At 39.6% G+C, this 22,974-nt stretch overlaps 1 protein-coding gene across 1 annotated transcript in view; it reads left to right on the forward strand.

The window, feature by feature from the left end:
• LOC113407210 (dihydropyrimidine dehydrogenase [NADP(+)]) overlaps positions 1 to 22,974 on the forward strand; it is a 602,627-nt gene that overhangs the window by 192,854 nt on the left and 386,799 nt on the right. The window contains exon 4 of the mRNA XM_026655393.2: positions 7,845 to 7,932. Within this exon, the coding sequence (XP_026511178.1) occupies positions 7,845 to 7,932 (88 nt within the window). The remainder of the gene's footprint in view (positions 1 to 7,844; positions 7,933 to 22,974) is intronic.

The following is a 22,974-nucleotide window of genomic DNA, read 5'->3' on the forward strand; positions in this document are numbered from 1 at the left end:
TTGGAACATATGGGCATCTGTCATTACACAATTATATGATGTGGTCCCCTTGAGGTGGGCTGTCTGTCTGGAGCCCATGCCCAAGATGTTACAGAAAGTCCCTCTGACCACTACCCCATGCTGCTCATCCATGTGGGCACTAATAACAGTGCCAGGTATGGCTCTGAGCAGATCACCAGTGACTGCAGAGCTCTAGGAGCAAGGGTGAAGGGATTGGGAGTGTAAGTTGTGTTCTTGTTTATTGTACCGGTTGAGGGGAAGGGTCCTCACACATCCTGGAGATGAGTGCATGGTTGTGCAGATGGTGTTGATGGGAGGGCTTAGGCTTCCTTGACCATGGGATGTTGTTACCAGAAGAAGGTCTCCGGGGCAGGTGACAAAAGCCCACAGGAAAGCATAAAACATGTTCCCTTAACAGACGGTTAGATGTTGTTGGGGACATGGAAAATTACTATAGTGTTATAGAAGCAACAAAAGGGATGAGGCATTTCTAGAACAAATAACAGAAATCTCCAAAACACAAGACCTGGTGTTAATGGGAGACTTTAATTACCCACATATCTGTTGGAAAAGTAATACTGCAAAACACAAAATTTCCAATAAGTTCTTGGAATGTATTGGGAACAACTTTTTATTTCAGAAATTGGAGGAAGTAACCAGAGGGACAGCCATTTTAGACTTGATTCTGACCACCAGGGAGGAAATGGTTGTGAATGTGAAGGTGGAAGGCGATTTTGGTGAAAGTGATCATGAACTGATAGATTTAATGATTCTAAGGAAAGGAACATGTGAGAGCAGGAGAATAAGGATGATGCACTTTAAAAAAGCAGACTTAACAAACTCAGAACTGATAAGTAAAGTACCATGGGAAGAAAATCTCAGGGAAACAATAGTTCAGGAAGGCTGGCAGATTCCCAAGCAGATAATATTAAAGGCACAATTGCAAACTATCCCAGTGTGAAGGAAAGATAGGAAGAATTGTAAGAGGCCAATATGGCTCCATCAAGAGCTCTTTAATGACCTGATAATCAAAAAGGAAACCTACAAAAAAGTGGAAGGACTAGTTGGACTAATTGCTAAGGAGGAGTACAAAAGAATAGCACAAATGTGTAGAGAGAAAATCAGAAATGCTAAGACACAAAATGAGTTATACGCAACAAAGTACATAAAAGGTAATAAGAAGAGGTTCTTTAAAGAAATTAGGAGCAAGAGAAAGACAAAGGAAAGCATAGGTCTTCTACTTAGCAGAGGAGGAGAGCTAATAACTCATGACATCAAGAAAGCGGAGGTGTTTAATGCCTATTTTGCTTCAGTTTTCACTAAAAAGGTTAATAGTGACCAGATACTCATCACAATTAATATTAACAAAATGAAGAAGGAACGCAAGCCAAAATAGGGATAGAACAGATTAAAGAATATTTGGATAAGTTAGAGGTATTCAAGTAGGCAGGGCCTGATGAAATTCATTCTAGGGAATTTAAGGAACTAGCTGAAGGAATTTCAGAACCATTAGCAATTATCCTGGAGAACTCATGGAGGATGGGTGAAATCCCAGAGGACTGGAGAAGGGCAAACATAGTACCTGTCTGTAAAAAGAGGAACAAAGGAAAATCTGGGAACTATCCACCAGTCAGCCTAATGTTGATACCTGGAAAGATACTGGAACAAATTATTAAACAATCAGTTTGTAAGAACCTAGAAGATAATAGGATATAAGAAATAACCAGCATGGATTTGTCAAGAATAAATCATGCCAAACCAACCTAATTTTTTATTTTTTGGCAGGGTTACTGGATTAGTAGATGGAAGGAAGCAGTACACATGATATATCTTGATTTTAGTAAAGCTTTTGATATCTCATTGGCAAACTAAGGAATATGGTCTAGATGAATTCACTGTGGGGTGAGTGCACAACTGGTTGAAAGACCTTACTCAAATAGTAGTTAACAACGGTTTGCTGACAAACTGAGAATGCATAACTAGTTTGGTCCCACGGGGATCAGTCCTGGGCTGGTATTATTCAATATTTTCATTAATGACTGGGATAATGGGATGAAGAATATGCTTATAAAATTTGCAGATGACACCAAGTTGGGAGGAGTTCCAAGCATTTTGGAGGACAGAATTAGAGTTCAAAAGATCCTTGACTAACTGGAGAATTGGTCTGAATTGAACAAGATGAAGTTCCAAGTGCAAAATACTTCACTTGGGAAGGAAAAATCAAATGCTGGGCACAACACTTTAGGAAAGATGTGCACAAATTTGAGAGAGTCCGGATGAGAGCAACAAAAATGATAAAAGGTTTAGAAAACCAGCCTATAAGGAAACATTAAAAACTGGGCACATTTAGTCTTGAGAAATGAAGACTAAAGGGGCACCTGATAAGTCTTCACAAATGTCAAGGGCTGTTATAAATAGGACGGTGATTGATTGATCTCCATATACACTGAAGGTAGGACAAGGAGTTATGGATTTAATCTTGCAAGGGAAATGTAGGTTAGATATTAGGAAAAACTTTCTAACTATAAGGGCAGTTATTCTCTGAAATAGGCTTCCAAGGGAAGTAGTTGAATCCCCATCCTCAAAGGTTTTTAAGAACAGGTTGGATGAACACCTGTCAGGGATAGTCTAGGTTTACTTGATCCTGGCTCATCTCAGGGGGCTGGACTTGATGTCTTCTCAATGTCCCTTCTAGTCCTACATTTCTATGACCCTATAACATTAAATAAAGCTACACAACAGAGCATTCTCTTGTGTAAATACTTCGCAAAAATGGTTAATTGGTATAGATGTTTTATACCTAGCTTTATTCATACAGGGCAATTAGTGTACCTGTGCCTACTTCAAAAGTGAGAATACAAATGGAATCTTATCTAAGGTGGGATAAATGATTGGGGTTTTGGAGTACATTTATGTTTCAAATGTGTAATTTTCTCTATATATAATATCTGTGGTATCAACACAATACTATCTCTTCTCTCTGAGTTAGTTGCTTCACTTTCTTTTGGACTGCAACTTTTCAAATGACTATTTTCATGTCTTCTGCCTTGGCCAGTGGCAGATTTAGAGTTAGTGGGGCCCTGTGTGCAGCTTCATTTTCGGGGCCCTCCCTCGGGACCCAGCCAAGAAAAAGAACATTCTCTCTTATCTCCCCTCCCGTTTTTCATTATTTTTTTCTTCATCCTCCTCCTATATTATAAGTAATGGGAAGTAAGTGAAAATAAAGTGAGGTACCTTGATTAGGGCAGGGGGTTGGGGTGCAGGAGGGGGTGCGGGATTCGGGCTCTGGGAGGGAGTTTGAGTGCTGGGTGCGGGCTCTGGGCTGGGGTAGGGGGTTGGGGTGTGGGGGGGTGAGGAGTGCGAGCTCTGGGAGGAAGTTGGGGCTCTGGGCTGGGGCAGGGGGATGGGGTGCGGGAGAGGGGCAAGGGGTCGGCGCTTACCTCGGGCAGTGTGGCTCCAAAGCAACCGGCACACACACCTCCTCCGGCAGCGGCTTCTGGGGGGGGGGGGGGGGTTAAGGGGTCTCTGCCTGCAGGCACCCTCCCCACAGCTCCTATTGGCCGCAGTTTCCGGCCAATGGGAGCTGCAGAGTCGGCACTTGGAGTGGGGGCAGCATGCGGAGACGCCCCCCCAGGGGTTGCAGGGACATGCCAGCCACTTCCGGGAGCAGCATGGCGTGGAGGGAGGGAGGCAGAGCAGGTAGGGAGCCACCTTAGTGCTGCTGGCACATGTCTGCATGCCCCTTGGGAGGGAGAGGGGCAGCGGGTCTCCATGCACTGCCCAGGGCGGGGGCAGCGCACGGTGCCACCTCCCCCCCCCCCCGCCAGGACTGCGCAGAAATGTGCCAGCAGCTGGCCGCTTCCAGGAGCGGCGTGGGGCCACCGGCCACGGTATGCAGGCAGCGTGCCTGCCTGAGCCCTGCTGTGCCGCCGGCCGGGACTCAGGGGCAGGTTGTCAGATGAGATTTGTCCTGCATTTTGGGGGACCCCTGTCATTGGAGGCTCCGTGCCACCGCACAGTTTGTTTCATGGTAAATCCGCTCCTTGCCTTGTCCCTTCTTATGAAATGTTTTAAATATAGGTTACCATGGGTAAAACTCACTCCAGTGTGGAACGCCACATAAGGTTTCAAAATAAGGTTTTAGTGGTGCTTAAGCAGTGCATAGGTCTTGAGCTGGCTCTCAGAATAGTGAATAGCCCCCATCTTTTAAAACTATACAATATCATAGAACTTTTATGTCTTTCTCAATGATTTAATTGTCATTCCAAGGACAGATGGGGGGAGAAAGTGTTTAACATGTATTGATAACTGGAAGAGTATGTTGTATTTCATTGTTACAAAGATGTAAGTATGTTAATTTACATATGCCTAAATATAAATATGTATATGGGTTTAAATTTTTGTTTTCTCTAGGACAGATGTGACATGATTACCACTGACAAATAAATAAATAAAGCCCATTTTGCTTTATTTTAAAATGTGAATGTATTGTTATACATTTAAATGCATTAGTTGTGACAAGTGGATTGGAGAATTTTTATTTACTGATTTTGTTGCTTATAGTCCATTTTAAACCAAATACATAATAACAGAGTACCTTTGAAAAGTAAAAGGGGCTTTCACAAAGTAAAGGGGAATTTCAAAAGGGGCAAGGTAAAACAAAAGTGTAATCTTTGCCATTAATTTATAAGGGAAAATATATGTAGTATTGAGGTTTACAGCAAATGTTGGCATAGTCCCCTAAGTACATACTGTCTCTGATTTTTCACAGAATCAGTCACTTAAAGCAATTTAGGTAATGATATTCTGGCATGCATTTCTACTATTTTATTTATGCCATTTGCCTAGCTCATTGGAATGCAGTACCTTTGCTGTTTGGTACAGTAAAAGCACTCTATAATATCTATTATGGCATGGTCAAAGGATAATTTATTGTCAAATAGAAAAATAGGTCAACACTAATGTCACTTGATGATCAACCCCCCAAGTTTAATAAAACATCTCACCAGCATGCATTCCGTGCAGTGGCTGATATTTTATTAGGACTACAGTACCTGACTATAGCAGTAGTGTAATTACTGAGCTGTCAGTGTGATAAGTGGGATTAATGGCAGCCTGATGCACTTTAGTCTGCAGAGCACTCAGAGTACTGGAAGATGGTATTATTATCAGAGTGAGCCTACTGGCATATTCATGGCACCCCCTGCCCCCCCCCCCCCAAGCTATAATTCAGGTTTGCTTTGCCCTGCCTCATTAACACCTGATGTTTTCAACAGCTGTTGTTTGTGAACCATCTCAATAATAATAATAAAAGAAATTATTTGGTAAAGATACTTAATAAACACAACCATTAATCTATCCTGTCATGGGGCCTTTCTATTCATTTTTAATATAAATATACTTTGTCTTAAGGGTAGTCCACGCAGATCTGCCTAAAGAGCTATTGCATTTTAAAAACTGTCTTGAGTTGGAGCAGTGGTGGAGAAAAGACATAAAAGAACGGCTGCTTTTTTCTTACATATGATTCTGAAGTCTGTTCTCACCTCTCTGTCTACACAGCCAAAACTGTCAGACAAGCCCTCATCATGTCACATCTCGATACTACAACCTCTTCTTTTCTGGTCTTGTATACTGCAGCCTTGCTCCCATCAAGTTTGCTTAGAGTACTAAGATCACTTGTTCTTCCGTGCTTCCTCAAATGCATGGGAAAAAACCTCTGTTATAAAATCCAAACAACTATTACCATATCCTTCTCCAAATTCCCAGTTAACTCGTCTCTGAAATGATGTCCACAAAATACTGACTGCTAATCATGGTGAGGTAGGTGACAAGCTGCAACTGTTTCCTTTTCTTACTCACTTGCTTTACGACCAATTGGGACAAACCAATGAACGAACAAACAAACAAACAAACAAAAAAACGCATAAACACCCACAATACATTAGCAAACAAATCTTTACCAATTATTCATTATATGCATTTGCTTATATGTTTTATCCCTATCCTAGACTCTGCAACTCATTTTGTTTTTAGACTGTAAGCCCCTTACGACTAGGATGATCCCTTTCTATGTTTGTACAGCACCCAACATAATGGGACCCTAATCCTTGTGGCTGTACTATAATGATAATATATATTACTAAATAATAATGGGAGATTTGGGAATGCTGTACAAGTAGCCATGTTAGACCTGAAAAATGTTTATTTTTTGCTATTTTCTGTAAGTTGACATAGACATCTTTTATAACTATGCTGAAAAGTATCCAGAATAATTAAATGAATTCTGAGATTATGAGTAGTGTGGCATTTGGTCTATGATATTTCACTAAAGTGTAAAGCCAAAAAAACCAAAACCCTCATAAAAATCTTTTAACAGGGTATCATTTTAACTCTTTAGCTGATGCTTGCTTTTTTAAAAATCATGCATCAATTAGATTATTCTTTAGGGTCCAATCCTGTAAAAGGACTTGTGGAGGTGAACTTAGACCTCTATGCCCACATGGATGCCTTTGCAAGAATGGGTCATTAATCACTGCTACTTAAGTCTGTGTATTTTATTATACAATATAATTTGTCATGGGGGAAAAAAGTTCCCGTTCTGTCCTCAGATATGCATTCAAAACTCCAGTCAACTTCAGTGCAAGTTGCCATAGGAGTGCTGATTTGTACTCCCGAAGTCACAGATTGTAAACCCACAGTTTAGAAGTAAAAATTCGTGCTTTTATCTAAATCTTAAACTAACTCATAAAAGTAATTGTATTGCACAAAATAAGAGACCCAATATTTAGCAGCCATTCTTCCTTGGGACCGAAACGGGGTGAACCATATAAATCATGAATTTTTTTTAACATCTTTCCTATAAAAGTATCATAAAACTCTACATATCTGATTATTCAGTTGTCAAAATTATACTCTCAATTACACCTATAGAACTTCATTAATGAATTTCATCTGTTTTACAGTTGGAAAAACTAAGGCACACAGACCTTGCCTAAGATCACAGAAGAATTTGTTATAGAGCCAGGTCTAGAAAAAAAAAATTAGATTGTGAAGATATATTAACTGTTTGTGAAGCAGATACTACAGTGATGAATACCATTGAAAAGGCCTATGATGAAATTAATAATTCTCTTCAGAGCAGGGTTTGAATGGTATTTAGGAAATAAGGCCTGTGCCCATGCATTGAATAAGGAAGAATAAAATAATAAGGAATACAAATAAAGAGAAAAATCAAATAGCTACTCATTCAGTGAGCATCATCCATCCTGTGCACTGAACAAGGCAGAGGTCCAATGGAAAAAATAGTATGATTATATAATAAGACTGTGTATGGCACAAGGGCTCCCAAATAATGTTCAATGGACAATAAAAATGGTGGCATTTCCTATCTTTTGAGTGCTTAACTTTTCAGTCTTAACATTCTTTTAACATATTTGTATATGTACTATAGCGATAGATTGCACATTCAGAATAGTGAATTTTATGGATCTGCTTGTTATAGAAGAAGGTTGCTCTTCTGGCTAAAATACCCAACCGAAGAGATCAGAGTTCTCTTTTTAGCTCACCGCAGCCTTCTTGTGTGGCTTTAGGCTATTTGTTTAACATATCTGTGCTTCAATATCCCCATCTTTAAAATGGGGATGATAAAACTTACCTCACTATATTGTTGTGAGAGTTAATTCAATAATGTTTACAAAGCACTTGGAAATACTTATATGGAAGTCTCTATAGAAATGTAAAGCATTATTATTTTATAGACTTATCAATTTGTACATGAAAAAACGTATGCTATTGGCAGTATTTGTACTGTATGTCTCCTTAACTCATTATTTTTTTCCCCCTAGGTGCTTAAAGTGTGCAGATGCCCCCTGTCAGAAGAGCTGCCCAACTAATCTAGACATCAAGTCATTTATCACAAGTATTGCAAACAAGGTAAAAGCAGGCTCACAGTAGTAAATGAAAAGTAAGAACAGCAGTTGCTTGCATTTCTCTTTGTGTAATTGAATTACAATCCTTATCTTTGTAGACTCTAATAAAATAATGTTTAGAACAGGTATGATCAAATTTAACAGATTCTTCTTAATTTTTAATTATTCTTACTGATATTGTTCTTTGGCAATATTGTAAATGCACAGACTGTACGGTAAATCTGTTTCTTCAGCAGATTTATTTTTCTTTCAGGTATTTGTTTTGGATGGATTTAATCAATTAATAGTATTGACAAAACAAAACACTTCAGTGTAACAAATTCATTGTATTGTTACCTGACTGAGCCATTATAGTTACAAGACATTTTTTTTCCATTAGAGAATAAATATTTTCAGGAAATGATTATAATTTTCTTAATAAAATTTGCTTTGGACTGACACTTGGCATGCAGGTGCTCATCTCAGGGATGAATGTTTTTCATTACTATGGGTCAAGTAAATAAGCTTTATCATTTTTTATTCACAAAACCCAATAATATTAATAAATTATTACAACAATAAATATAATCAACTTTAATAAGGTGGAGTGTTTCCAGATGCTATCCTGTTAATGGAGAAAAATACTTTCTGTTGCCTTCAGATCTGTAAGTACCTTTTAACAGTCAAAAATACAAACGTTGAAGTTGACTGCACAGCTAATATGAAAATATCTGTCTGTATTAATCAGGCTGTGAGGGACATTCTAATCCTGAAAAGATATTAGTTACCACTTACCTTTTAAAAATTCATTTAAGTCTTTTGTTGAAGCTTGATTTGCTGTTACTCCATCCAAGTTTGGGGACTACTGGGAGGGCTTGAGTCTGTTTTGGGTGAGAGGTTTACAGAAGCAGCTGGCCTCATCCTGCTACCTGTTTCTCACACACATCCTGCCGGTGCTGGAGTCCACATAGTTAAAATGAGAGAAAAGTGGGTCTTGTTTACACATTGAGGGTAAGGTAGCAGCCACATTGTGGGTGAGTTAACAGCCAAGTTGTTTTTATTACACGTTGCATATTATGTGAGCTGAAACCCTCACAGTAAATTCTATATATTGACAATAAACATTGGGACAAAGGGAGTTATTAAGACATATGTCGTTTATAATATAATTACATGTTAACATTGTTAACAATTATTGTGGCATTGTGTCCGGCATCTGCATATAGACTGCTCTGTTATATAATCTGTTATGTCAATGCTGCATTTATTTTTATGAATGCCAGGCATCTGTTTCCACTGGTACTGTACTACTTTGAGGCATATCACTTCTTAATGGATCCTTGAAATATAGTGAAACAGAAAAGCCCTCAACAGAGAAGATACAAAGCAGTAATGAATCTGCTGGTCTTCCCCTTTCCACTACATTATAGTACCCTAAAACCCTAGAGCAAATTTCAATATGGAAGCATTGTAGTACGGTGGTTTCTCCCTTTCAAGGGCAATGGCCCTTTTAAGAATTGGTGTTCAGGAAGAATTAGCAGAACCTAACAGGGAATGGGGACCAGGTGTGAGTCAGAGACCTGCTCTGAGCTCCGTCAAAGGGAGAGCTATGAGAGACATGCAGGGAAGGGCTGTGAGGTAAAATGGATATCCTAGGCTTGAGGAAGTCTGTCTGAAGTGAAGCACAGCTTCAGGAATGAGGGCTCGGTTATCCTGTTCCAAGAGGAAGCTGGGGGCTGAGAGAAGCCTGCTAGGATTACAGTACAGCCCAAGGAAGGAGGGCTGTGGTCACTCTGTCCCAAGGGAGAGGATGTTTAAGCCCAGGATTGGGACTAGGAAAGACCTGAGAGAAAAGACTCTCCAGAGAGAGTACATAGGCACATAAGAAGAGGTGCTGGGAGGGAAAGAGAGTGAATAAGGGTTTGAGTTACAGGGCAGATAGCCCAGTTGTCTACGGTTCCAATGGCAGGGATCCCATAGTAAAGGGTGGGGGTGGGTCCCCCCTATGCTATTACCCTGGGAGAATGTACAGAGACCCCTGCTGTTAAGGGGAGGAAGAAGTGATTGACTAGAACCCTGAAGGGCTGGAAGATGAAAATTTGAAGGCTGTGGTGTGCTACAGGACAACCCCTCAGAAGAAGGGCTTTGCCCAGCATGGGCCTGAGGTTAGAGCGAGTGGTGTTTTTCTTTGGACTTTCATTATCTCGGTCACTTCAGCAACTGAACTATGCTGAAGTCCCAGAGAACCATCACCGATGAGGGGAAACTGAGGCAGGGTGACTGCAGTGCTATGAGGAGGGGATATGTTCTGGGATTGCATCCTGCTACAGATATGTGGAGATAATATTAAGGGTCTGATTTTAATGGTTTTGGGTAAAATCCTGACCCAGTTGAAATCAGTGGGAAGACTCCTATTGATCTAAATAGGGCCAGGATTACACCAGTTGTGTATGGGCTATATAGATAGGGTACTTTCCTTAACACTTAGTTCTGTGTGATTGTTTTATGTCCCATCTCCCAAAGCTGTCATGTGACCTGTAGGCACTCAGTCAGTCAGTGGTTGGCCCAGCATGAATAACTTGACCAGTTGCTACTTCATCAGGAAGTTCTGCTTTAGAAAAAAAAATGGCATATCACAGCCATTCTCTGAAGAGCTTCAGTGTTTCTTAGGGGAAAATCTAAAACCTCAAATTACTCAGCAATTACTAACCTGCAGTCATAGCCTGACTTGCCTGGCTCTTAGGGACCCTCCATGCCTATAACTACAGTCTCTTTTCAGAAGCAGTAACTTTTGCAGAGAAGGGCTCAACAATATTTTTTGCCTGGTGCTGGTACCTGAAAAATGTGACAAGACTGACAGTAGTGTTGAACACAGCACAATGATGGCTTAAAAAAATCTCAAGTGGTTACACTTTCCTCATTGTGCTGGCCAAAATGTTAGGACTAAAGATATATAGTCATTTACTGCGTCTGTAAAATCAGCTCTCCACCTCAGTGTTCTCAATTCCCAGAATAAGTTACATGCAGCCTTATGTTGTACTCTCTTACCCTAGCCCCTGTGGAGGAAATCTAAAGTTGCCCAGCTGCATGAGTATCTCAGTATTACAGGTGTACTGTAAATTAAAATGAACATTAGGTTTTTTTTTTTTAAAAAAAGCCCCCAAAATGAAACAAACTGATATGCTCAGGAACCAGTCTAGGCGATGGTTGCTGTGCAGAAGAGACCAGAGAGATTCTCCCTTCTCCGTCCTGCTCCCAAGTCACCACCAATGCCTATACCTCCCCCCGTTCATGCTCCTACCAGCTTCCTAAGGACACACAATACTCTACAATCTCTACTCCTCAAGAACCTTTAGATGCAATTCTCCACATCTCCTATCATTTTCTAGCCCCTATTACATTACTAACAGGCCCCAATTTAGATCAGGACCCCAATGTGCTAGGAACTGTACAAACACACAGAGAGACATTGTCCCTGCCTCAAAGAGTTTACAGCTTAAGTAGACAAGATAGGCAAAGGGTGGGAGATAAACAGAGGTACACAAAGGTGAAATGACTTGCTCAAGATCACATAGAAGGACAGAGGTACAGCTGAGATTAGAATCCATCTCTCCACCCTTCTAGTCCTAGGCCATTTCCTCTAGGTCAGGGGTCAATAACGTTTGGCATGCGGCCCATCAGGGTAATTCACTGGCAGGCCGCCAGTTTGTTTACGTTGACTGTCCGCAGGCACGGCCCCCCGTAGGTCCCAGTGGCCGCGGTTCACCATTCCTGGCTAATGGGAGCTGCGGCAAGTGGTGCGGGCCGCAAGGATGTGCTGGCCGCCACTTCCCACAGCTCCCATTGGCCGGGAATGGTGAACCATGGCCGCTGCGGGCGGCTGTGCCTGTGGACGGTCAACGTAAACAAAATGTCTCACGGCCCGCCAGTGGATTGCCCTGACGGCCCGCATGCCGAAAGTTGCCAACCCCTGCTCTAAGTCACTGCCGTCTATGTGGATTTGTGCATAATTACAAGTATGTATATGACATTTTTAGAACTGATCAAAAAGCAGAAAATCTAGTTTTAGTGAATACATTTGAAATTTGTTTTCATTTTGAAAAATTTGAAATAGACTAAATTTTTGGTTTCTCAAATTGTTTTGCAGAATTTTCAATTGATTTTTTTTCTTTGATTAAAATCATCATTGAAAGTGCCAGCAAAACTTTTTGTTGACTGAAAAAAATTGATACAAGATTTTAAAGAAAAACACATTTTGACAAACATGAATTGACAATATAAGTGCTTTGTTAAAAAATCATTTTCTAAAGAGACCATTTTGATTAAAAATATTTTACTTTGAAATATCTTCTGTCATTTGCATCTTGTAAATAAACAACTGTTAATAATTTTAAGCTGATTGCCTATGAAGACTCCTGTTGGTGTCTAGACAAAATATTCTCTTGACCAGTGAAAGGTTGAAGCTTGGAAGATTCAGGTGTTTAGTAAGAAATCCAGAATCTGGATGCTTAGCTGGACCTGTTGAGGTCCCCCTTATCCTTCTCAATCTACTCCTGTCCTTATCAAATCCCTCTCTCACCCCTCAACAAACTCCTGTTCTCCCCCAATAGGTTCCTGCACCATCTCACCTTTCTAAGGCCCTTAAGCACTTCTAGCCCAGCAACTTCCTCGCCCTCACCCAGTGGACAGTCTTCCTCCCTCACCTCCAGAGCAGGTTATATTTGCAGACAATACTGTAACTAAGAGAATTTCCAGACTGGCTTAAATATCAAAATGATGATGTGCAGGGAGAAGGAAGGTTTCATGGATTCCAAGACCAGAAGGGACTGGTGTAATCATCTAGTTTGACATCCTCTGTAGCGCAGGCCACAGAACTTCCTCAAAATAATTTCTAGAGCACATATTTTAGAAAAACATCCAATCTCAATTTAAAAATTGTTAGTGATGGAGAATCCACCATGACACTTGGTAAATTGTTCCAGTGATTAATTACACTGCTCTATAGCCAAAATGCTTCTGAAAAAAATGTAGTCAAACTTTACTAATTCTGGGTCACTGAGAACGAAAATAATGCTTAAAATTGTTGATTGGCTCTAGTTTTCAAGATATGCTATTGGGTCAGTATATACGACCCTTGACTTGGGAATGGCGGAGGATAAGTGAGTTATAAAGGGAAGGGATCTCAATTTAAACCAGAAATGACTAAAATACATCTTTGACTGGATCTATGAATAAATCTATGACTGGGTTTGGACAGTACTTGCTTTTTAGGCAAAACAATGAATGATGCAATCTGAAGCTGGTATTGCGTCATACATGATATGAATTGCATCATGTTATTCCTAGAAGTAATGGATGATGCAATCATAACGAAGCTTACATCACTCTGCTGAACAAATTGCCCTATATCAGCTCTAGAAATCATACAGTGTCGTGCTCTCTTATTTGTCAGTGTTTGCTTTTGCAAAGGGACACATTTCTGTTTAGCCAAAGTGAGCAGAGATGCCTCGTACTTGTGTGAACAGTGCAGATAACTTCTGCTATGTTTGTGGTGAAGTGACTTTTGCATCACAAAAGCGCAGTATAACCACTATGGTTAAGAAAGCCTATCACCTTTATTTTGGCTTCAAAATTGGAGATCAGGACAAGAGGTGGGCCCCACACATATGCTGCAACACTTGTGCAACAAATCTTCGCCAGTGGTTGAACAGGAAAAGGAAATCTATGCCTTTTGCAGTGCCAATGATTTGGAGAGAGCCAACAGATCATACCAGCAATTGTTACTTCTGCATGGTGCCTCCAGTTGGGAAAGGTGTGTCAAAGAAGAAAAAGTGGACTGTGCATTATCCAAACATTCCATCAGCTATACGCCCAGTACCCCACGGAGAAGGACTGCTGGTTCCTGATGCACCAGAATCATTCTCACTTGAGTCAGACTAGGAAGAGGATGAAACTTCTGGTCCTGAACCATCAATGTCACAGGACCCACATCCCTCCTCCTCTGAACCACACCTCATAACACAAGGTGAACTGAATGAGCTTGTCAGGGATTTGGAACTACCCAAGAGTAAGGCAGAGCTGTTGGGCTCCAGACTACAGCAGTGGAATCTCCTGGCAGGTGATGTTAGGGTTTCCATGTTCCGTGACCGTCAAAAGGATCTTGTCCCATTCTTCTTCATGGAAGGTGATCTTGTAGCCTGCAACAACATCGATGGTGTGATGGCAGCCCTCAACATCGTTCACGATCCAGATGAGTGGAGACTGTTCATTGATTCATCGAAGCCGAGTCTTAAAGCTGTTTTACTGCATAATGGCAATGTTTTGCCATCAATTCCAGTTGGTCATGCAGTCCATATGAAGGAAACCTATGACAACATGAAACAACTTTTGAGGTGCATAAACTATGACCAACATCAGTGGCAGCTTTGTGGCAATTTGAAGGTTGTTGCTCTCTTGCTTGGTCTGCAGACTGGATACACAAAGTACTGCTGTTTTCTCTGCGAATGGGATAGTCGTGCAAGAGATTCCCACTACATCAAGAAAGATTGGCCACTCCGACAGTCATTGGAGCCTGGGAGGAAAAGTGTTCAGCATCCACCACTTGTTGAATCAAGGAAGATTTTGTTACCACCCTTACACATCAAGCTGGGTCTGATGAAGAACTTGGTCAAGGCCATTGACAAAACACAAGCAGCTTTCAAGTACCTCCGTGGAAAATTTCCAAGGTTAAGTGAAGCTAAAATAAAGGAAGGTGTCTTTGTTGGTCCTCAGATTCGTGAACTTCTTCGAGATGATGCATTTGACCATGCACTGCGTGGTAAGGAAAAGACGGCATGGAAAGCCTTCCAGTTAGTGGCAATAAATTTTCTCGGAAACAACAAGGCAGACAACTACAGGTTGTTGGTGGAAAACCTCCTCAAGGCATACAAAAGCCTTGTTTGCAACATGTCACTAAAGATACATTTTTTGAACTCTCATCTAGATTTTTTTTCCACCGAACTGCGGAGCAGTGAGCGACGAGCACGGCGAGCGATTTCACCAGGACATTGCAACAATGGAGAAACGCTATCAGGGCAAATGGAGCCCATCAATGCTTGCAGACTATTGCTGGACAGTGACAAGAGATGCTCCATTTAATGAATACAAGAGACAAGCCAAGAAGCGCCGAGTAGACACTGAATAGGACTAAACTATGTACATAATAGTTTTTTGCCTTTTGTTTCATAATAAATTTTATTTATATAACCCTTTTGCTGATTTTTAAAGTGTTACATAAACAGGACAGGTGAAATATTATCATGTAAAGCAACCATGAACACATGAAAAGACCTAGGTTTACAGTTTATGATTAAAACTATACTGTCTACAAATGTACATAGACATAAAATGTAAAAACTTAAATATCTTAGAAACAGTATCCAGTCAGTTGTTTTAATTGTCATATTTGAATTCAGCACATCAAAATACATAATAAATAGCACATTTTATCTCTGAAGCAGACGACTTCTCAAAAATTGTAGATGAGTGTTATCCTCCCTGCTAAAAATGTATGCCTTATTTTCAGACTGAATTTGTCTAGCTTCAACTTTCAGCCATTGGATCCTGTAATACCTTTCTCTGCTAGATCGAAGTGCCCATTTTTAAATATTTGTTCCCCATGTAGATACTTGTGAATTGTAATCATCACCCCTTAACCATCTTTTTGTTAAGTTAAAATGTAACATTTTAATGTAACATTTTAACATTAAGGCCTGGTCTACCCTTAAAAATTAGATTCACCTAGTTATGTCACTCAGGGCTGTGAAAAATTTCATGCCCTGAGCACTGAAGTTAGGCCAACCTGTCCTAACCCCCAGTTTAGACACAGCTAGGTTGATGGAAGGATTCTTGTATTGACCTAGCTACCACCTCTCAGAGAGGTGGACTAATTGCATTGATGGGAAAATCTCTTTCATTGATACAGGCAGCATCCACACTACAGCGGCACAGCTGGAGCACTGTAGCTCTGCTGCTGTAGCAGCTGTAGTGTAGACATGCCCTAAATTATACTATACAAACCGGTTTGCCTATCCTTCATTGTGTCCATATTCTTTCACTAAGTAGTTGGTAGTATGACACTCAGGTATTAATTTAAACTGGTTTTATTATAAACATACACTGTTTAAACAGTGGCTTACTGAAAATGTATTCTTTTGTCAGCTATTTAAGGACTCCATTCTATGTAGTATGTTTTGCTGGAAAAAAACTATTGTAGCAATCATAAAAGGTCAGGGATTCTTGTTCTCTAAAGCCTGAGGCTTTTTAGATATTTACAGTCCACGTACAATGTAGGCTGTTCCAAGTTGCTCTGCCAGTAGACCTCAACTCAGGAGGGGGGGTTCTTTCTGGGTTGAGAGGGTAATTGAATTGCTAGACTCAATGAGCCTTGGGCCTCTTTGAGAAAAGGATGTCACTTGTGCTGTATTGTGTCAGGCTTCTGTGATTCAGTAGCGTTTATACCAAAACTTCCATTCTTCCTTTTCATACAAACTGGATTACAGCTCTACTTTCCAAAGGTACAATCTATTCTATTGTGTCTTCCCAGTCAGCATTACTCAGTAGCCTTCCTACAGACTGTTGTTTGCAATTGAATCTCTCAATAGGTGAGATGCAACTTTAGATTCACCGTACTGTGAATATTAGTTTATTTTTTTAAACTTCAATTAAAAAAAAAAGATAAGTATTCTTTCTAAGCTGCTTTTTGGAGGCCATTTATATTTAACTCTGGTGTTTAAAATGTAGCTGTTGCAATTAAAAAAAAAAACTTGTTCTGAAGGTTAAGGGTGTCATGTTTTATTAATCTTTTCATTTAAAATTAAATCTGCAAAGATACAAGTACTTACAAGCTATAGGAGAAGGATTTTTTTTTCTTGTGTCTTACCCACTTGCAAGAGTGGTGTTAGGATTTTAGAGCCCGCCAGCAGGCTTGTGCCCTGAGTTTCTGCCCCATCGCCCCATCCCAGTTTGTTGAGGCAGGGAAGAGGGCATGGCAAAATGGAGCTCCACATCAGCAGTCCCCCCCGGGGTAGGGTTCATTAAAGGACCCTATAGCAGTGTCAAGTATCGGAGGGGTAGCCGTGTTAGTCTGAATCTGTAAAAAGCAACAGAGGGTCCTGTGGCACCTTTGAGACTAACAGAAGTATTGGGAGCATAAGCTTTCGTGGGTAAGAACCTCACAAGTCTTCTTGCATCTGAAGAAGTGAGGTTCTTACCCACGAAAGCTTATGGTCCCAATACTTCTGTTCGTCTCAAAGGTGCCACAGGACCCTCTGTTGCTTTCTATAGCAGTGGTGGATCTTATTGCTGCCCAGAAGCAACTTTAGGCATTGTTGGGGCCTCAGGAATCAGAGAGTCACAATCAACTCCTTGATGTGTCTCAACCCTGCTTTCCATCCTGTCCCACACTTGCGTAGTCTACCTGCCTGTGCAGTGAGACAGTCTCTGTGTGTCTCATTGTCTGGCATCTTCAGTATCTACCAGTTGTTCTGACAAGACTGTGCTGGTGCTATAGATTTCTGTGAGCGGCATTAGCTATAGGAGTCAGTGGATACTGACTTGACTGGATGCTATCAATGGAGCCCTTTGGAAGCCAGCACCCTGGTGAGTGAGAACCCAGTAGAAGGACACTGGGTGTAGTTAGAGTAGGAGGGACTTAGGTAGTTTGTATTTTGGGAAGGTACAAGGGATTACTTGCACCTGTAGGGAGCCATATGTGCTAATGAGATAATTAGCTTACCAGCTAGGTAGCTCTTAGAAGAAAGCAAGCAGTATAAAAGTCTGAGCCAGGGAGCAGGTATGGGCTCCACATAACTGTTGCTATGTTAACATATACCTGGAGTAGAGGGTGGTATCCCTTTCTCAGTGACACTTACATAAGTGACTGAGTCAGGCATTATAGATCAGTGATGCAGAAATATAATTGTTAATGTTATAAAAAGTCCCTTGAATGGGCACAATTGCTTGAAGTCACACTTGTCTGTCACTACAACACCCAGTTTGGCTAACTCTCATTATTTTATCTCAAGTCTAACAATATTTGGTAGTTTTTATTAGTTTCCCAGGATTTTGTGATTCCTGCCGTCAAACTTGCAATTTTCCCCTTATTCAAAAGAGCCTCCATCTTCCATTAATTTGAATGGGGCTGAAGCCAAACTGCCCTGATTCAACGTGGCCATTATTTCCCAACAGTGTTTACACGTAGAAGTAAGTCTTCCCTTAGCAAAGATGGTTATCAACTCCCATTATTTTTAGCAAAACTGAAGCCTGGCTTCCCTCAGGAATGATGTATTCTGTGGATAAGAGGCTGGACAGGAAACTATGAAGAGGTAAGGGAATGTGGTGAGCATGAGGGAGCCCGATGAAGTGCTGGAGGAGCCAGAGAGGGTGTAGAAGGAAGTAGTGTGCAACTGAGAAGTTCAGGGAAATGTATGGGGTAAGAAGAGACTAGAGGGCATGAGGGAAATGTAGATTGCATAGGAGAGACAGAGAGATTGGGTAATATGGGGTGTAGGGAGGAAGACTGAGGGTTATGGGGGAATGTATACGGCAGGAGGCTGATGGGGGTTAAAAGAGAGGGGAAATATTAGGGATAGGATCTTATAAATGGAAAGTGAGGGAAAATAAGTGTGCAAATATAATAAGGGCAAATGGGAGACAGGAAACAGTGGGGGAACAAGGAGAGAGAATGTGAATGGGAGAGAGGCTATGTGAGGTTGGAATGGAGATTGGGAAGAGAAAGAAACAGGATTGTGAGAAGTGAGAGGAAGGGAGAGAATAGAATAATTCTTCCCCCACTCCAGAGGTACTTTGGATAACACAGTAAGGGACATCTACATCTCATTGGGAATGTCTTATAAAATCATGAATCAGAATTCAGATGTAAAATAGTATAATTGTGATACTGTTATTACAATTACTAGATTGTAAAAGGCTGTAAGATTGGTAAGAATTGCAAACAAATATGCATTACAGTTTTTAAAAAACATTCATGAGGCTCCATGTTTTTGAAAGTACAGTTTTATTCAGTTTTCTTTCTTAATCTCTACATATTTCAAGTCACTAAGTACAAAAAACATGTAAAAGAAAAATAGTAATGGTGTTAAATTGATGTACTTGAAACAGTGACTTTTCTTGAGATGTCTATTTGTAGTTAGTGTAATGGAATGGCTGACAGCTGGTTTCAGTTGCCATAGTATAATTATGTGGAATAGACTTGTTGCAATGACACTATGTCAATTAAGGAATCTCTCACATTCTAGACTACAAAGAACAAAATGACAGTACAAGATATTCCTTTCCCTCTTTTTTATAAAAAGATGGTGACACTGTGTGAAATTACAGTCCTGTTATGATGACATAAGTCAAATGATGTGAAAGTTTTCTGGATTGATTAAATATCAGCAGCATTGTAATATAGAATATATGTGATATTTGATAACTCACTCTTCTGTTTTGTTCATTATGCTTTGAAATAATAGGGGGGTGAGTTTATTCAAATTTGAAATGATGTGCATAGATATAAATACGTTGGGTTGTTGATACCTATTTTCGGTATCAATATACGTTTTTCAGTTGTTGTTCCTTATGTCATTTTAAACAACAAATTTGACCCAACACATTTTGATTTTTGTAAACACTTAAGAAAACATAGATAACAGTGGACGGGAGGTGAAAGTAATTTTCTTGGAAAATTTGTTTTGTAATTGTGTCCATTTTTAAACATTTCACCAAGAGACAAAAAAAGAAGTGAACACTGTTTTATTCTCTGCCTTCCCCTCCACTCCTCTTCCTACCTTTCTGCTTTCACTCCATCCCATCTCCACATCCTGGCTAAGCCAGCGCTTTCATTCTTTTTATACAGAACACAGTCCTGCAGTCACTTTGTTGTATTTGAGAAAACTACAATATCAGAAAGTCATAATCTATGTGAAGTTTATATGAAGTGTGCTTAAATTAGATGAATGAATAGATGCTGTAAGAATTTCCTGATAATAAATGTAATTTCTTTTCATTTCACAGTATTGATCCTACATGTTTTAATAGGTTTTCTCGAGTAAAAAAAAAAGGTCTCATTTGCATGCAAATTATGTAATACTTCCAAGTGATACATGTGGAGATCCTCCTCTGCCTGCTTTCCACTGATTATTGATGTGTGTTTAAGGCTTGTTTCTGTTCTCTCCCTTACCAATGTGTATTTATTGGCATTTTGATGAAGGAAACCAAAAAACATCCTGTCCAGTTAGATTAATTTCTTTCTGTGGAAGTGCCTAGGAAAAAAAGATATTTTATGCATCAAGGCATGAGGGTGCATTTATTCCATTTAAATAAAACTATCTCTAAAGCATTCTAGTTCTCGATCTGCTTCCTCCTTGACGTCTACAAGAATTAGCCAACTGAGTCATCTGCTTATTTATTTGTATGTATTTAAAAATATCCCAAACTATTTTAATTCTAAATTATTGTTGCTTTAGGTTGTGCAATAGCCTTTGCTGAGTCATCCTCCCTCCAGTTGCACTGTCTAGCTACCCCTTGGTGCATCATGTGTGATATTAGTTCATAAACTCCTCCGGGTAGGGGTCAGATCACCGTACCTCTTCTGTGAGGGATCTAGCACATCCTTGGGCTCTGTAAAATAACTGTTATGGTTGTGTTATATGAATATGATTAAGAAGCCCATTAACTTATTTGAGAATTGGAATAAGTGCTAAATAAGTGTTTGCAATTATATAATGTCAGTATTTTCAATATTAGAAGTACTTTCCTTACATAAGAAGTATCAGAGAAGACTAAGATACTGAGGTAACTATCTCAGTTAAAACTGGCAAGTTTTTAAGGGTCCCCAAGGATGGATGGTGTCATATAAGTGCAAAGTATTCTTATTTATTATTTGTTAATTTGTCTCTTCCATATGCAAAATGACTTATTGTTGTAGTACAACATTACTGTAATTTTCAGCAGCATATTAAAACTAGATTATACTTCCTGTCCTTATTAGTTTTTGTAAAAGTTTAGAAAAATGCATTCTTTCTAATGATGTCTGGCATGTGTTACATGAGAAATCAGTATAGTAAAGAAGGGATAAATACACAGAAACAAACCATCACAGAGTTGCAAAGTATTTTAGCTGTTGTAGTAAGGACTTCCCCCTCTTTTCCGCAGTAAGTGTTTATAGCTGATAATTAGTAACTTAGCCTATAAAGTAGCATAGTTGGTCTTCAACAAGCAAGCAGTAATATGACTAGTTAGTCAAGTGCAAAGGTGTGTGTAAAACTCCAAATCACCTACCTCCGATCTATAATTCTAAATTCTTCATATTTCTAAAAGGTATTTTACTAATACTATATGCTTCCTTAGGACAACCTGCCTTGTGTTGTCCTAAAATTTCCTTTCTGGAATAAAGTTGCTGTTTCAGCAAATGACAGTTATGCACAATTATGAGAAACGTCATAGGTCTCCTGAACACATAGCTTATAGCAGCAGGATCTGTATAACATCGCAATAAACTTCTCCCAAATGGGCTAGTTAGCTGCTCATGATGGGTGAATTTGGACAGGATCAGAAATTGAGGATTTGTTTCAGTGGCTGATTGAAAACTATGTTAGCTTATCTGAAACATAGTAATTATTTTAGAAAATATTGTTAAAAGAAATATTGTTCCATATTATACTTAAATACAACACAGAAAACATCTAAATATGTTATTGTACTACAAAACTGGGGTAATAGAACATGAGAGCTTTTCACTAAGATTACCAGTTCAAATCAAGTACAGCTCAGAACAGACTGAGGGCAAATCCCAAGTTTGAAGTTGCTTGGGCAACTCACTTGGGAAGGTGACAAGGATTTCATCTTGAAAGTTACCGTCTGATACCTGTTAAGTAGACCCTGTAAAATGACTTATACTAATAAAAGAATAGCTAGCTTCCATTATAGTGGAGGCCCTTATCATCCCCGTTTCAAACCTGAGGAAACCTGAGGCATAGAGAAGTGGTTTGCCCATGGTCACCCAGTAGCTAGTTGCAGAGCTGGGAATAGCATACGGGTCTAGGGCTATATCCACTAGGCTGCACTGCCCATGATGTTGATACTATGTTGTTTCTGAATAGACATATGTCCACATTACAGAATTGCCACCAGTAGAATTGACACTAATTGACTTCTTTTTGGCAGCCTAAGTAGAGAGGCTGAGTGAGCATTGAACCTAAATTCCCCTTTCACTTCTAGAGGTGATCCCTTTAGCACCAGGTTGAGGCATATCGTTGAATCTGTGTGGAAAGCTTGCAATGCTGCTGCTTTTGATATGCTTGTTCTCTGAATAAGTAGCACACTTTGAGCTCTAGCTTTGTCAGTTTGGTGCCTTGTTATTGATCACTACATTCACTTAAAAATGTTAACACTACAAAACATTTTATACATTCAGTGCATATTGTTTTACTACTTGGCATTGTGATGTGTGCTGCATATCTCACAGTACTTATATTGTAAAAGTCTATATATAAAGGTATGTAATGGCTGCATATCAAATCAATAAGTAATGTTCCTCAGCTTAAATTTAATCAAGATCATAATTCAATAACACAGTAAACAATCAACATGATTGAAATTACATAATGGAGATTTCTAAGGAGGGTGCCACTGAAACAATGTGAAAATGTTTTAACTATTCCATATATTTTATATATATATTCTGTCTTAAAAGAAAATATTGTGAAAATTGTACCAGCCTATGATAAAAATGATTCTTAAAGAGGAATAGTTAGTTAATATGATAAACTAAGGATGTTAATTATCTGTATGCACCAATTTTAATTATGAAGCTTCAAAGATTTATGAATCCTTAATTGTAATTTCATCTAAGAAAGATATTTGGTTATTGTCATTCTTTCTCTTGTACCAAAGTTGAAATCAACAAAGATAACTGTCCTGGGCACAACAGTCCCCCCCCCCCACCCCCCCAATATGAAGAAACCCAGCAGAATGTGAAGCAAAACCAAAATGTGAAAGTAATGAAAACTAGCTTCTTTGAATT

The sequence above is a fragment of the Terrapene carolina genome, unplaced genomic scaffold, assembly GCF_002925995.2.
Source record: "Terrapene carolina triunguis isolate 2854851 unplaced genomic scaffold, T_m_triunguis-2.0 Scaffold210, whole genome shotgun sequence".
In the NCBI taxonomy this organism is placed as follows: Eukaryota; Metazoa; Chordata; order Testudines; family Emydidae; genus Terrapene; species Terrapene triunguis.